A 15,169-nucleotide genomic window follows, 5' to 3' on the forward strand; every position below is an offset into this window, starting at 1 on the left:
TCCAGACCCTTGCTGCACGAAAAGTCAGTATAGCAACTTGGAAAAATGTTTCCCCAACATTCACTCTCTGAATGGAAGAACTGCTGTAACGTCACTGCATATAACACCCATGGGTCTGGGTAAAGGGCGTGGAGGGCCCTCCATTTGTATTTCAGTCATTCTCAACTAGGATTGTGCCTCCTGCTCATGGCATTGAAATATCATCCTTCTTTCCTTTCCCCCAGGGCTTAGATCTTTCTTCCCTGGCCCAGTGTTTGCTTCTGCCAAGTCCATTTTAGATGGTATCTTAGCATCTTTAACATACAGCTTCTTTGTTTATTTATGTTCAATCCATGTTTGCTGCAGAGCAGAAGAAAAATATAATTTGTATATGATACTGTTTGATATTGTTGCACACTGAACACAAAACATCACTAATGAGTTCATTACGTTTTAAATAATTAGGTAACTGATGTCTCAATTGCTTTTCATTGTGCAATGACTCTTGGCAGATTGCTATGTGGGCGTTTGGGAAAACTGGCTAGGAGCACTTTATCTCCCCTCCCCCATTAAAATAATGGAATACAGGCTCTGAAAATTCTCTATTCCACATTTCCGGAACAGATTAGGTCCATATAAATAAGGATGCCTGTGGTTAGTATCAGTCACCCTTCTGAGAGAACATGTGAGGCAAAGAGACAGGATAATGTAAAAAGGATAGGGGCTGTCTTCTGATGGCCCAGAAATGTCTATTTTGTCTCTGATCACTGCTATTTGTGAATCTACTTCTTTCCAGGTCTCAGCCTCACCCCTCCTTACATCAGGGGTGGAGCAGGGATACAGGCAAGCTCATTGGCTGGCACATTGCTCACTCATATTGATTGGCATAGAAATGAGCCTATGACACACAACAATGTGTGTGCTGGGATTTTTGACAAGTGACTTTTACTCTTTGCTGCTGGGTGTGAGCCCAGAGCTGCTGTGGCCATTTTGCAATCATGTGGGTTCTGAGGATAAAGCCAACACCATGGAAATAGAAATGTGGAAAGAGAGGAAAAAACCAGGTCAGGTGGCACTGCAAAAACCCTGGATTAAGCTGTGTCGGAAGCCTGGAGAGTTTCTTGACGCAGCCCCTCACCAGAAGGCAGGGAGAATGCATGTGTTCAGAAAACCAGGCAAGTTCCCATCATCTCCTGAGACAGGCATTTAGAACTCTATTATATCGTATCAGGAGGAGCCGTGTCTTCTCATACCTGCTGTGAGTTACCTGCCTTTGGAGGACACCAAGATGAAACCACTATGGATGAGAGTTGTTTTACCCCAGTGGGGATGAGCTTTTACTGAACTACCCACACTATGCCTAGCTCTGTGTGAGACCTGAAGGCCACATGGTGTTCATGCCGTCATGTATTCTTTTGCTCACTCATTCACCACTCACTCACTGGACACATACTGTGTGTTAGACTTTGAATAAAACATTAAGGGGAGAGAGAAAGAAGATGACATGGTTCCTGCCCACGAGAATCACAATCTAGAGGGAAAGACAGACAAGTAGACAACTTCAATATACAGAGATGCACAGAGCTGTGGGGGCACAGAACAGTGGTCCTTGCTGTCTAGGACACAAAGTCAGATAAGTCTTCAGAGAGGGTGAGAATCCTGAAGGGTAGAAGGGTTACCAGAGCCAAGGAGTGCTCTGCAAGGCGCAGGCGTGTGTTCTGTGTGAGGAATGGAGACTGCTGAGGCCTTGAGAGAGAGAGAGGAGCGTAGTGGCCTCAGAACATAGAAAGCATTTCTAGAGCCAAGCACGGAGTCCGGGGGAGAGGCTGGGGTGAGGCAAGAGACACGGGTCTGTCTTTGGAGCTGCATGGCCCCAAGAGTTCCAGACACACTCAACAAATTTGAGTTCACCAGCAAATGAGACCATGTTCAAATCTCAAGTTCACACTCTGCACTCCAAAGCTGCGCAGTACTGATTTCTAGATTATCTTCTGTTCTGGAACAGTCAACAAGTACCCTTTCTCTTATTGATATTTCTAATATCAATTCATAAAGGAATAAAGCATATTACTTACATCCCCAAAGTAACAGACGTCATTTTCGAGTCTAGGAAATAAGAAGTCTGGACTCTAAAGTCACAGTATAAAGTCCAATTAAACTCTTTTCCACCCTGCAGCTCACCAGAAATGCCAATCCTTACCTGGAGGTCAAAGAATTTGCTGTAGCGCCGATAAATGGCCTCAGTGGAGCCGCTGGACCATGTGACTCGGATGATGTAGACCTATAGGGAAGGACAAAGAAATCGGTGTTAACAACAGTGGGTGTTTTTCCATCTCTAGGACCAAGGGAGAACATAACGTTCAGCATCAGAAAGAGCTGGGTTTGAATCTCAACTCTGCCAATAACCAGCTGGATGGGTTACTTGTTCTCAGCGAGTCTCGGTTTTCTCCTCAATAAAATGGGTATCAACTTCCAGAGTTGTAAAAGCATGAAATGCAATCAAGTATGAGAAAGTGTTAGTACAGTGTCAGTTTAGGAGAAGCTATTATTTTCAGTATTATCAGGATTTCTTGTTCCCTGCTCAACTCAGAGAACCACAGGGCTGGTTTTCTTGCTAAAGTCATTCATAAAGCATTAACTTTTGTCAGGTTAACTCTGCTCTTAACTGTCTTATTGCTTCCACAGGCTGGTCCATCAGGTTGTTTACACCAACAAGGAACCAGGCCAAGCTACAAGTTACTTTTTCCCTTTGTTTTGGGGTTTTTTTTTGGAGACAAGAGTTTCACTTTGTCACCCTGGGTAGAGTGCCATGGCATCGTAGCTCATAGCAACCTCAAACTCCTGGGCTCAAATGATCTTCTTGAAGCCTCCCAAGTAGCTGGGACTACAGGTGCTCACCACAAGGACTGGCTAATTTTTCTATTTTTAATAAGAGACAGGGGTCTTGCTCTTTCTCACGCTGATCTCAAACTCCTGAGCTCAAGCAATTCACCCACTTCGGCTTCTCAGAGTGCTAGGATTACAGGCACGAGCCACTGTACCTGGCCCCCTTACTTTTTCCCTTTGAGTCTCAGTTTTTCCATCTGTGAATTGGGCTAACAGCACCTGCTTTGTCTACTTCCAGAGATAGATGAGAATCTGATGAAATTAAAGATGAGCAGCCATTTTATAAACCACTGAGCTATGTATGTTTCCAACTTTTGTCACAAGTAATGGCACACAGGGAAAATAATACAGGGTGGGCATAATTTGTGTGCAATTTGCTATGTTAAACTATTTAAATTGCACACGAACTTTATGTCTCCAATGTATACTGACAACAAATTCGGGCAGACTGAGGTGGTTATTGAAGGTCAGAGCTCCTGACTGGGGCCTTAGACACCAAATGGATACCTAAGGGCTGAGGGGTCAGCACACCTGGAATCCATTCCTTGCTTGCATAAACTATCTCTCGCTAGAGGGTAGTTGTGACAACTAAAATATATACATGTATGAAAGCTCTTAGGAAATAGAAACACTGTACAAACACGAGGGGCTCAGTATTGTTAGGGGTTATAAGGATCACAGGCCATTTGCTGAGGGCAGGGGCGTCTCTTACTTTCAACCGGAGTACCTTTCTCCTGGGAACCTCCTTATCTATCTTCTGCTCATGTCCTAGTTATAGAAGTGGGTACGTCCACCATCTATGGTGATTGGTTGAAGGGAGAGCATGTGACCTGAGATGGGTCAATCAGAGCCAGGAAGAGTCAGCTCCAGAGGCTTTTGTGAAAGACTCCTTCCTGAGGGCGGGTAGCCCTGAGGATGTGGAGCTGTGAGGGGGCATCTTATCATCACATGTGGGTTTGCCTGAAAAAGAAGCGACCACCTGTAGATCCCTGATGATACAGCCCGACTCTTATGTCTAGCTCAGCTTGAAGCTAAATCTATTCCTGGACTATCCAGTTTCCTGGGCCAATAATTATGTCTTGGGCCACACCCACTCCCTTGAATTACTTTTGCAGTCAGTTTAAATTGGGTTTCTGACATCTGTAATTCGGTCCTGACTGATACAGGGAAGGGGACAGGAGACAGATCTCTGCATCTTGTGGTTATTATGGTGTATCTTGACAGACATGTAGGATTTAGACAACAGAAGAGCAAGGGAGAGTCTGTAGTGGAGGGGGATGAGGGTAGAATAAAGACCAGCTCAGGGTCAGGAGGTACTGCACCCAGAAGGGGTTTCCCAAGTGGTTTTAGCCAAAGTCTCTTTTCAAATGAGTTCTTCCAAGGATAGCCACACATTTTTAGGTGGGAAAAGGTAGAGCAGCATCCAGGGCTGGGGCCAGAGTCCAGTGTGAGCACCAGAGACTCACAGAATAAAGTTCTCCAGGTAAGAAGAGATGAAAAATGGAAAGACAGATCTGGACAAGATGGGAGGTGGCCTTGAATGCCAAGCTAAGGAGCTCGCTAGGCATGATCTCTCCAATCCAACACAGATTTGATTTCAAAGGAGAATGGCAGAGCAGAAGGCACTTGGCCACTGGAGCCAAGAAGCTCTAGATTACACTATTTCCTTACTCAACTTTCTTATCTGCAAAATGAGGTCATTAAGCCAAGACCATTTCACACAAAGCTGTGATGTTTTAAGAGGCAAAGCTCTGAGTGAGCTTCTTGCTAGGCAGAGAAAATGTTCAAGGATTCTTAACACCCTATGTTCTGATTCCCCATTGCCTACCCCATCCCTGCATAAAAACAGGCTATTTCAACACTAAGGACTTGGGCATCCTGACCCACCCCTCTCCCTTGACTATGCTCACTGTCCCTAGGTAACTCACAGAGCCAGAGAACAGATCAAGGCATCCCTTAGGAGGTAAGGTCAGCCATGTCTCAAAAGGTAATTTTTATGACAAAAAGAAAGCTGTTTCCAAAACTACCTGAACGGTCATGCTAAGTTTTATTTAAAAAGAAGGCTTCAAATATGCTTCTGTAGCTTTCAATCCTGCTTCATCAACTCCAGCATGAAGATTTTGGATGGTTCTCACTCATTCACTCTGCAATGTTTATTAAGCACCTAGGTGTGCCAGGCCCTCTGCAATAAACCAGCAAACCTGTCTACAATTACAGTGACAGTAAGTGATGGGAAGGACCTCAAAGCCTGCACAAGGGAGGTCAGTGGGGGCTGTTGAATGAGGTCGGGTGGTTTTGGAAGGGAAGACCTTCTGAGGAGGCAAGTTCTGAACTGAGACTAGAGGGATGAGGAACTGGTTGTGTGAGAGCTGAGGAAAGGGTGTTCTAGGCAGAAAGAAAACTAGGAAAAGTGTGCAGAGGCTGGAAAATGGCTGGCCTGTGTGAGGAACAGGAGACTGTCATGGCCAGACAGGGTTGTGGGAGGCAGGGACTGGGGAAGAGGCAGCAGCTGATGACCAGGGCTGCAGACCACGAAGACTCGATTTTATTCTCCTGAAGAGTTTTAAAGGTGGGGGAAGGCATTTGACACGGTCTAGTGTACGTGTTTAAAAATATCCATCTATAGGCAGTGCCTGTGGCTCAAAGGAGTAGGGCACTGGCCCCATATATCGGAGGTGGCGGGTTCGAACCCAGCCCCGGCCAAAAACTACAAAAAAAAAAAAAAATTCACCTGTATCAGCTGCTGCATGGAAATGGTGTAAAGAGGGGCACGGACACCAAAAAGGAGCCTTCTGCACCACTGACAGGAAGCCAGAGCAGAAAGGGACCACAGAATGCAGCTAATCTAATGGCCTCACCTTCTAGATGGCGAGACTGAGGGATACCGTATCAAAGGTCTCTATCGCTGGGGATGTTCGAGTCAAGTTTAGATGACTCCCTGTCAAGGACATTACCAAAGAGATTAAAAAACAAGGAAAAGGATACAAAGAAAGTTTATCAAAGATTTTTTTTTCCTTAAAACGACAAAAAGCATACTAAAAAAATTCTGCTTACACAATTCATCTTTGATCTCATGTTTACAATTTTTAACGTCTGTACATATGGTACAAGGACTCTGCAGCAAGCTTAATTGGTTTATTAGAATCAACCTCTGAGCACAATTTGATATCTGCACTTTTAGGCACAGATCTGACTTTTTAATGAGAAGTGTCCTACTACAGGACTTTATCCCCATCCTGCTTTGGGGGGATGGTGAGAGAGCACCTGCCCTGGGTCCCAGAGCCAGCTCTGCTGCTGGTAAGATTCACAAAACAATGATCTCTCTGGCCACAGGGCTCTTCTCTCTATAATAGGGACAATAATTTCTCTTGAGTATTAGCCACAATAGCTAATGGAGAGAGGGCCTTGCCCAAAGCCTCTAATACCCTGGGAGTGCAAAGTTAACTTTTCCTTCATAGTGGCTGTCCCGTGTTTCTACTTATCTGGTATGCATTGCCCCCACTCTTGGTAACAACACCCTGATTTCTCTTGGAGAACTGCCTCCCTCCTTAGTTTTTAGTGTTTCTGATGGAGATGGACGCGTCTCCAGGCTTGGCTTTAGCCATACGATGATGCAGGAATGAGCACATGATCTAAGCCAGGTTGATGAGACCTAATTCTGGGACTTTTGATGGCACCATCAGGGAAGAGACTCTTGTGTACCTCAAAGGCTAGGTGGAAGGGAGAACTCTATGCCAGGAGAGTTCTCCCACAGACAGTTCCTGCCACACAGACAAAAGCAGAGCCAGGAGCAAGGAGGGCTGAGACTCTGTGGCAGCATTTGAACCCCTGAAATGCCTGAATCCTGGGCATTTCCCTGACTCAAGCCAAGACATTCCCTTTCTTGGTTAAGCCAGTTTGAATTAGTTTCTGTTACTTGCAACTAAAGCAATCCTAACACCTGACTAGACCTTGGCTGTCAGATTACATTGCAAACCTACATAATGTTCAGTGGCTTGGTGTCAAGGAATCGAAAGCAGACTTCCTCATGGCAGCATTATTCACAATAACCAGAAGGTGGAAATAACCCACGTGTCCACTGATGGGTGCATGGATAAAGAAAATGTGGCTTATACATACAAATGAACGTTATTTGGCCTTCAAAAAGGAAGGAAATTCTGACATACGCTACATGGTGGATGAGCCTTCAGGACATTATGCTTTGTGAAGTAAGCCAGTCAAAAGGGACAAACACTGTATGACATTACGAGGTACCTAGAGAGTAGTAAAATTCACAGAGCCAGAAAGTAGAATGGTGGTTGCTAGGGAGGATAGAAGAGGGAGTTATTCACAGCTATGATTTAATAAAAAAGAAAAAGAAAAGAAAAGGGAGTTATTTAATGAGTATAGAGTTTCCATTTAGGCAGATGAAAAAAGTTCTGGAGATGGATGGTGGTGATGGTTACCCAACGGAGTGAATGTACTTAATGCCACAGAATTGTACACTTGAAAATGGTTGAAATGGTAAACTTTATGTTCTGTATATGTTAACACAATGTAAAACATGAAATGTATGTATTTAAAAAAAAAACAGATTTCCTGCAGAGATTTACATACTCCATGCCATGTTCTTTGGAAACGACTCTAGAACTTTCTCCATGGCAAAGCCCTCAGAACATGGCTGTATGTCTGACAAAAGACTTATACCCAGAATATATATATATATATATTTTTTTTTTTTTTTTGTAGAGACAGAGTCTCACTTTATGGCCCTCGGTAGAGTGCCGTGCCCTCACACAGCTCACAGCAACCTCCAACTCCTGGGCTTAAGCGATTCTCTTCCCTCAGCCTCCTGAGTAGCTGGGACTACAGCTGCCCGCCACAATGCCCAGCTATTTTTTGGTTACAGTTCAGCCGGGGCCGGGTTTGAACCCGCCACCCTCGGTATATGGGGCCGGTGCCTTACCGACTGAGCCACAGGCGCCGCCCTCCAGAATATATTTTTAAAAGTCTCAAAGCTCAACAATTCAGAAACAACCAACCTGATTACAAAAAACCTGAACAGACACTTCATTAAAGAGGATATATGGATGGCAAGGAAGCATATGAAAAAACAGTGGACATCACGAGCCATTAGAGAAAAGCAAAGTGAAACTATGATGAGATACTACTATTCATTTATTAGGATGTCTAAAATAAAAAAATGTTAACAAGTGCTGATGAAAATGGCCAGCAACTGAAACTCATACATTGCTGGTGAGAAAGTATAATGGCACAGCCACTCTGGAAAGACCCTCAATGGATGCTGAACCTCTGGGCAAAAGGTTGCTGGAGAACAGGACAGTCACACAGTTTCAACTTATGATCCCACAATTACCTTCCCAGCAAAGGGGAAAATGTGTAATCTGGTACAACTATCGTGAAGTGACCAAAGTTAGCATTACCAATAGAGAGACAGCCAGATATTGTATGGTCCTCAAGGTAGTGCAAATGAAATACAGAAAATCTTCTGTTAGTATTCTTGACAAAAATGTTTAACTTGATCTTAAGCTCTTGATCGAAGTAGAAATTTACAACAAATAAAAGAAGTAGAGGAACGAGATAAATGACATAATAAGGAAGCAATCAAACAAATCCAAAACATGGGATGGGATGTTCAACCAACGGGCCACACTCAACTGCAACTTACTCAGGAAAGCCTTCCCTGGCTGCTCCTTCTCCCCAAATACTTGATTGGATCACCCTGCTGTGTCTCCTTCGCACCCACTTCTTCATTACAGAGCCAATTACTCTTCACGACCATTGCCTTAAGTGACTGCTTCCCCACAGGTTCTAAGTTTTGTAGAGCAGAGACTTGGACTATCTTATTCACTGACTGCTGTATGCCCAGCACTGAAAATCTGGGCTTTGTGAAAAATTGATCCTTCATGAATAAATGGGGAAGAAAATGAGAACCAAGAGGCTGAGCCCTCACAGATAAGAGTGCCTCTCCTGGGCAGGCCTCTGGTCTGTGGGAAGGGACCCTAGCCATGTCTCTGAGTTCACCCCACCGCCTTGCTTGTCTTCTCTGCCCCTCCCTCCAATCTGCAAACACCACCCTCTCAGGGAAGCAAGTTTTGGAGAGTGTCTGGGACTCTATCCCTCTGCTCAAGGAACAAGGAAGCACAGGGGTTAGGAGGCCTGGAGCTGGAACTACCCACCATCTAAATCTCTTCTTATACAACCTCAGCAGCAGGGATTTGCATGATTTAACCAAGTTCACACTCTCCAACCCAATAACAAACACAGTATCAGTCACTCAGGACCAAAAGTCCTGAGTTTCTTCACTTCCTCTGAGTCAGCGAGGAGATGGACCAGTGATGAGGTTAGGATGGGAAGCAGGGTGGTGGGCTGAGCCATGGCCAGGGTGCTGGGGCAGAGGTGGATGGACAGCTGAAACTCCCAAATCCCCACAGCCAGCAGGCTTCCTGGGGAGAGACAGAGGCTCACAAGTACAGTGCCTAAGGCAGCACAGGGTGAAGTCTCTAAGCCAGGTTATCTCTAACCCTGCTCACTGTGCTGCACCAGGGAATTGTTCCTCACGTTGGTAGTTTAGCCCCTGCTGCACTGTGGGCCTGCTAGGAGATGCCACATCTATCTTCTTAAACATCTTGAGTGGACAGTAGAATCTCCTACTCTCCCAACTGTTCCAGGATGTTGTGGAATTAAGTGGTTGGCCTAGATTCACATCCTGCTTTATTCTCAATTAGCTTTGTGGATTTGGAAAGTAGCTTAATCTCTGTGACTCAGATTCCTCATCTGTGAAAAACGGGCATTACAATACTACTAATCTTAAAGTTGGGGTGAGGATAAATGAGAACATGCAATGTAGAGTGCTTAGCCTGATGCCTGGCTATGGTAAATGCTCCATAAAGAGAAGCTATCATCAGCATTACCACTATGAGCACAGGGACACGAAGATGAGGGAAGACTGCGTCACTGCTCAGTGTCCCTACAAATGAACTTCCCACAACACATCCCCTCTCCGTCCCACCCTAGTCTTCCCAAGACTCTGCTTTCTCCACTTGTCTTCTCTGTCCCTCCATGGTCCTGGGAACACTGGCCCACCTCACCTGAGCTGGGGCATAGGTTTCCTAGCTGCTGGAGGATCTGGGCTCTGTCCACCTCACAGGTGCCTGTGAGGAAGGCCAGGACAGCCCTTCCACCTCCCTGCCCCAAATGCCAATTGCGACACATTGGACCTGGCCCAAATGACAATTGTGAGGCTGCTTGGGGACAGGGCTTCATCTGCTCTGACTTCTCTTCCTCTACGTAGGGTTAAGGACTAGCCCAGGGAGCCCCAGGTCAGTCCTACCTTGCCGGGAGCAGCCATGGAGAAGACGGGCAGCTGCTCATGGATGAACAGAACACTCCTTCTCTCAAGACCAACCTGTTTCAGTTCTTCCAAAAGCCACTTTTTTAAAAACTTGGACCACTTTTAAAAGGCAAGAAAGAAAAAATAAAAAGCCCTTTGGCAGATACGTGACAGTAACCTGAGGCAGTACCAGCGCCATCAGTCCTGACACCATGGCTACAGCTGATTGGCTTGTGGAGACGGTCACCTGACCGATCAGGCCAATCAGGTTCGTTCTTTCTCAGGGATCAGGAATTAGACCCGAGTGTGCAGGCTCCATACAGAAGAGCTGAAGCGCACAGCAGTCTCCGCGCATTCCACACATTCAGATGGACATTGGGTCTGCAGAGAGGGACAAAGGAAGGAAAGGTGCAGGGAGAAGGGAGGGAGAGCCCTGCTTGGCTCGGACCAGCACACCAGTTCCTGCTTCCCAGGCCCACCCGTCTGCCTAAAGCTTCCGTGACGCACAACCAGGGCCTGGACCTTCCAGTTAATTCCCCTTTGGCATCATGAGGGTTTTGTGCAGCTCAAACAATTCTATGCAATAGAGGGGAAAAGTTCAGGCGTTATCATCGGTAGACAGAACAAAGTACAACAATGTAATCGCAATCTCAAAAAATTACATGATTATATACACTGTAACTAAATGTATGGATGTGTGCACGTCCACACACCCACACTGCACACCCATATACACAGCTGTTTTTCATTATTTGCAGTAATATTCTATGGAGTAGCCAAGAGATTGATTTATTAGCAAATACTTAATTTTTGTTCCCAGGAGAAATACAGGGTTAAGGCCCTTTGGGTCTAAGTTCACATTTTCATCAAATAATCAATACGTAACTTTGTTATATGTGTGTTTCTATTTGAAGACCCTTTATTTAATACTTATTGTTAATTCATCAGCATTAAATTCACAGCCAGCAGCATTACATACAGCTCATGCCTATACCAAGCTTATCTACCACACACATTTTCTCCATAAGGCTGTGATGTCACAGTCTTCATGTGCTTAGGGACATGAGACAGCAAGTCAGCACTCCAGCAGTATGTCTGGGAACCGTAAAACAGCAAAAACAATACAAAGCACAAAATAATTTTTAAAAGTGGCACTAAATAGACTAGAAAAAGGACACTGGTTTGGAATATGAAAGCTAAAATCAGGGCAGAGCACGGGGGTTTGTTCAACCTCAGCAAAGAATGTGCATGGTGGGTGACTCAAAGTTTTTACCACTCAGCACACGCACATGTCTGAAAATGCCTGCAAAATGCTACAAGTATTGACTCTGGCTTACAAATAAATTGTAACAGATTTGTAGGCAAATCTGTGAATATAGAGTCCATGAATAATGAAGATTGAACTGTATATAAGTGTATGTGTATATTTGTGTTTATATAAAAATAGTCATATGTACCATAACAATGTTTCTGGCAGTGATGGACTAAATAAATAACAGTGGTCCCATAAAATTTTAACACCATATTTTTACTGTATCTTTTCTTTCTTCAGATGTTTAGATACACAAATACTTACAGTTGTGTTAACAATTGCCCACACTATTCAGTACAATAACATGTTATATAGTTTTGTAGCCTAGGAGCAATAGGCCATACCATACAGCCTCAGTGTGTAGTAGATTATACCATCCAGGTTTGTGTAAGTGCACTCTATGACGTTTGGAGAAGGACGAAATCTCCTAAGGGCGATTATCTCAGACCCATCTGTAAGGGACACAATGACTCTATATACTCATGTCAGTGGTTTACTTTGGGGTGGAAGGAATATGAGGGACTTTTATAATTTTGTTCTTGATACTTTCTTGCATTTTCTGGATTTTTAACATTTCACTTTCTTTTATAATCAGAAAAAAAGATGTCACTTTCTAGGACAGGAAGAAACCTGTCCATGGGGTACTTTCTTGTTTTGAAGCCCAGGCCAGCATCTTCTGTTACCCTAACTCAGTCGTTGGGCCACAGTGGAGCATCTGCTGAGTGCACATACAGCTAATAGCACAGGGACACCCTGTGTAGGGTTAGGAGGGTACTTGCCCTCATGGGCTGGGGATAGACCTAGGAGCTGGCATGTGGGGCTTAGTCCTGAACTTGCTGTTTGAGTCAGAGAGAGTCCTTTGTCTTTTGGAACCTCTGTGTTCTCTGAAAAATGTGGGTAAGGATGTTGGTTCTTTCCTCCCTCACAGACTATTGTAAAGATGGAATAAGAATATATGCTGGTGATCACTGTTCATAGATGGGACTTCAGGGAAAAGTTCAGTGAATGTTGTCCAACCCTTCAGCCTCACCTCCCTTGCCAGGTCCAATCCCAGTCCAGTGGGGTAGAGACCCCAAGTGCCAGGAAGGCCCCCATTAAGCATGTGAGAATTTGGGCTTCATTTCCAAGTGTCAATAGCCAAGAGGTCAGTTCTTCCATGAATAGATGTCTACTGTTTGACAGAAGAGTAGAGTAACTGTATTTAACAATATATTGTATATTTCAAAGTAGCTACGAGACCTGAAATGTTTCCCACACACAGAAATGATAATGCCGGGTGGCGCCTGTGGCTCAAAGGGGTAGGGCACCGGTCCCATATGCCGAAGGTGGCGGGTTCAAACCCAGCCCCGGCCAAAAAAAAAAGAAATGATAATGCCCTAAATACCCTGACATGATCATTATACATTCTATGCATATAACCAAATATTGCATGTACCCTGTAAATATGTACAAATATTATATATCAATGTAAAAAAGATTTAAACCAGAATGAGGTTTAGAGGCCCTTAAAAAACAAGGGGGCCAGGCCTGGGCAAAGCTATATTATGCACTAGAAATAGGCTAAGACACCTCTGGAAACCCCCCAGCATCTCTCCTATTAGCTAACACTCCTTATCCTTGCTGTCTTATTGGCCGAGTCCCTGCCCATGGCTGCTGCTCTCGGAAGGACCCCAGAACTCCACTGGTACACCATCCCAACATTAAATAGTTGCCACCATGCTTCCAGAGTCCTGTAATCACATAGGTTTTCATCATGTGAACCCCAAAATATAAGGTGTCTCCTCCGTCCCCCGACAATAAAATCTTTGAGCACAAGGCAATATCCTGCAATTCCACTTTGCTTTGTAGATCTATTTTGGTAGGGTTTCTAGGCTAGGCAAAGAACCCAGCAGAAATTAATTTGTGGGGTGGGGGACTGTAGCATGGGTCAAATGAGAAAGTCATCTTGGTCCTGGAATGCAGTGGCCAGAGGTTTGATTTTTTTGGACACCTTCTCCAACATTGGTTGGTCTCCTTTTCTAAAGAAGAAATAGAAGACCTCAAAACAGGCAATACTAGCCAGGAAGAATTTAACACATTGATTTTCTTTTTCCTTTGAATTTCATTTCCTTCTATTTCGAGCAAGTGCTGCTGGTTTTCCATTTTGGACACCTAAATTATTGTAGACAGCTAGAGTTTCCCATTAACTTAAGTAAAAAAGTGAGTCCATTTGAAAAATAATACTGTATTAAGAATAAATAGTAGAGGGAGTTTGTGGATATTCAAAAAATTGTGATGGTGCCAGTAGATTTGAGAATAAGGACAATCCTAATTTAGTAGACTTCCTTGCCAGTCTCACTGTATCTGGAGTTTATATTGTTTATAAACCAAAGGGCTAGAATCTTTCCCAACTCAGAAGACCTCTTCTGGCTCTACAATGCTGATGGGTGGCCCGGAATGAGCTGGGTGACTGAGAAAACATCTCAAAAGCAGGCACAAGTAGGGCTGGGGCTGTAAGAAAGAAGCATCAGCAAGTCAGAGCTCCACGATCCATTAGCAATGTCTTCAGGGGTGGACAGGGGCCTGGGCTAATACTTGGCATACCTGGTCTAGATCAATCCCTTTAATGGGAATATGGAGGGGCAGGGGAGCACAGTGACTCTTTCATGGTTACAGTTTTAGCTGTAGACTCTTTCCATTTCCATGACAATGTCTGGATTTCCTTGCAAGTTCCTTGTGTCCCTCTGGGCCTCAGTGAAATTGGCCTCTAAAAAGCTCCAGGATTCTGCAGACACCCAGTGGGTAGGCATCTGGGCTGTCCACTCTGGTTTCCATAGCACTGTGCCAGTTTTAGCTCTTCTATATATGATATAGGGTGTAACCCAGCAGCCTGCAGGCAAATCACCAGTCACTGTGGGTCCACATTGCCACAAGGCAACTGTCGGGGGGGCCTTTAGATAGAGTCTGGGCTCATTCACTGTCCATAGCCCTACTTTGCTCAGGCAAGCAGCAGAAGTTTCTAAGCCTTTAAAATATTTGAAAATCCTCCTCCAGACCATCCTTTACATTACAATTAGGGTACCGGGTGGGAGGAAAGGAACTTGCCCAAGGCCACACAGCAAGCAGAGAGGAGAGCTGGGACCAGAAGCCAGGCCTCCCCATGGAATGTTTTGAGGGTCCTGGCTCTCCAATCCAGAAGTCCTTTCTCATACCCAAGAAATGGCAGTGGCCTTTTTAGGTGAAGGAAGGAAAAATGTTGACTTTGGGGCAGTGCACCGAGGGGTATGGCTTCTGCTTAGAGGCCACACAGCTTCTGCAGCAAGTCATTAGTCCGTAATAACTAAAGTTGTTCTCCTCCGTAGCTAAAGCAAGTTTAAATACAAAAGTGCACACAGCCCTGAAATCAAGTAGCAGTGCTGGTTTCAAGATGCAGTTGAAACCTTTTCCTGCATAGAAGGGTTTAGGAATATGTCTGAGGGTCCTCAGGAGTCTGTAGATCCCCATTTCAGAAAGCAACTCTAAAAGGCTGGTACAATTCCCTCCATTAAGCTCCCACACTGGTTGAGTTTCCCAGTTGGCAGATCTTGGGAAGAATTTGGCAATTAGTGACTGGCTGGGTTCCAGGGCACCCTCTGGAAATAAGCTGTCCTGGCTATAGAACTCCAAGGTGGATGAGCATG

At 44.7% G+C, this 15,169-nt stretch overlaps 1 protein-coding gene across 1 annotated transcript in view; it reads right to left on the reverse strand.

Annotated features, from left to right (window-relative positions):
* The window catches only part of SH3PXD2B (SH3 and PX domains 2B), a 116,171-nt gene that overhangs the window by 83,009 nt on the left and 17,993 nt on the right, over positions 1-15,169 (reverse strand). Inside the window, exon 2 of the mRNA XM_053566790.1 lies at positions 2,180-2,260. Within this exon, the coding sequence (XP_053422765.1) occupies positions 2,180-2,260 (81 nt within the window). The remainder of the gene's footprint in view (positions 1-2,179; positions 2,261-15,169) is intronic.

Source organism: Nycticebus coucang, chromosome 17 (genome assembly GCF_027406575.1).
Source record: "Nycticebus coucang isolate mNycCou1 chromosome 17, mNycCou1.pri, whole genome shotgun sequence".
In the NCBI taxonomy this organism is placed as follows: domain Eukaryota; kingdom Metazoa; phylum Chordata; class Mammalia; order Primates; family Lorisidae; genus Nycticebus; species Nycticebus coucang.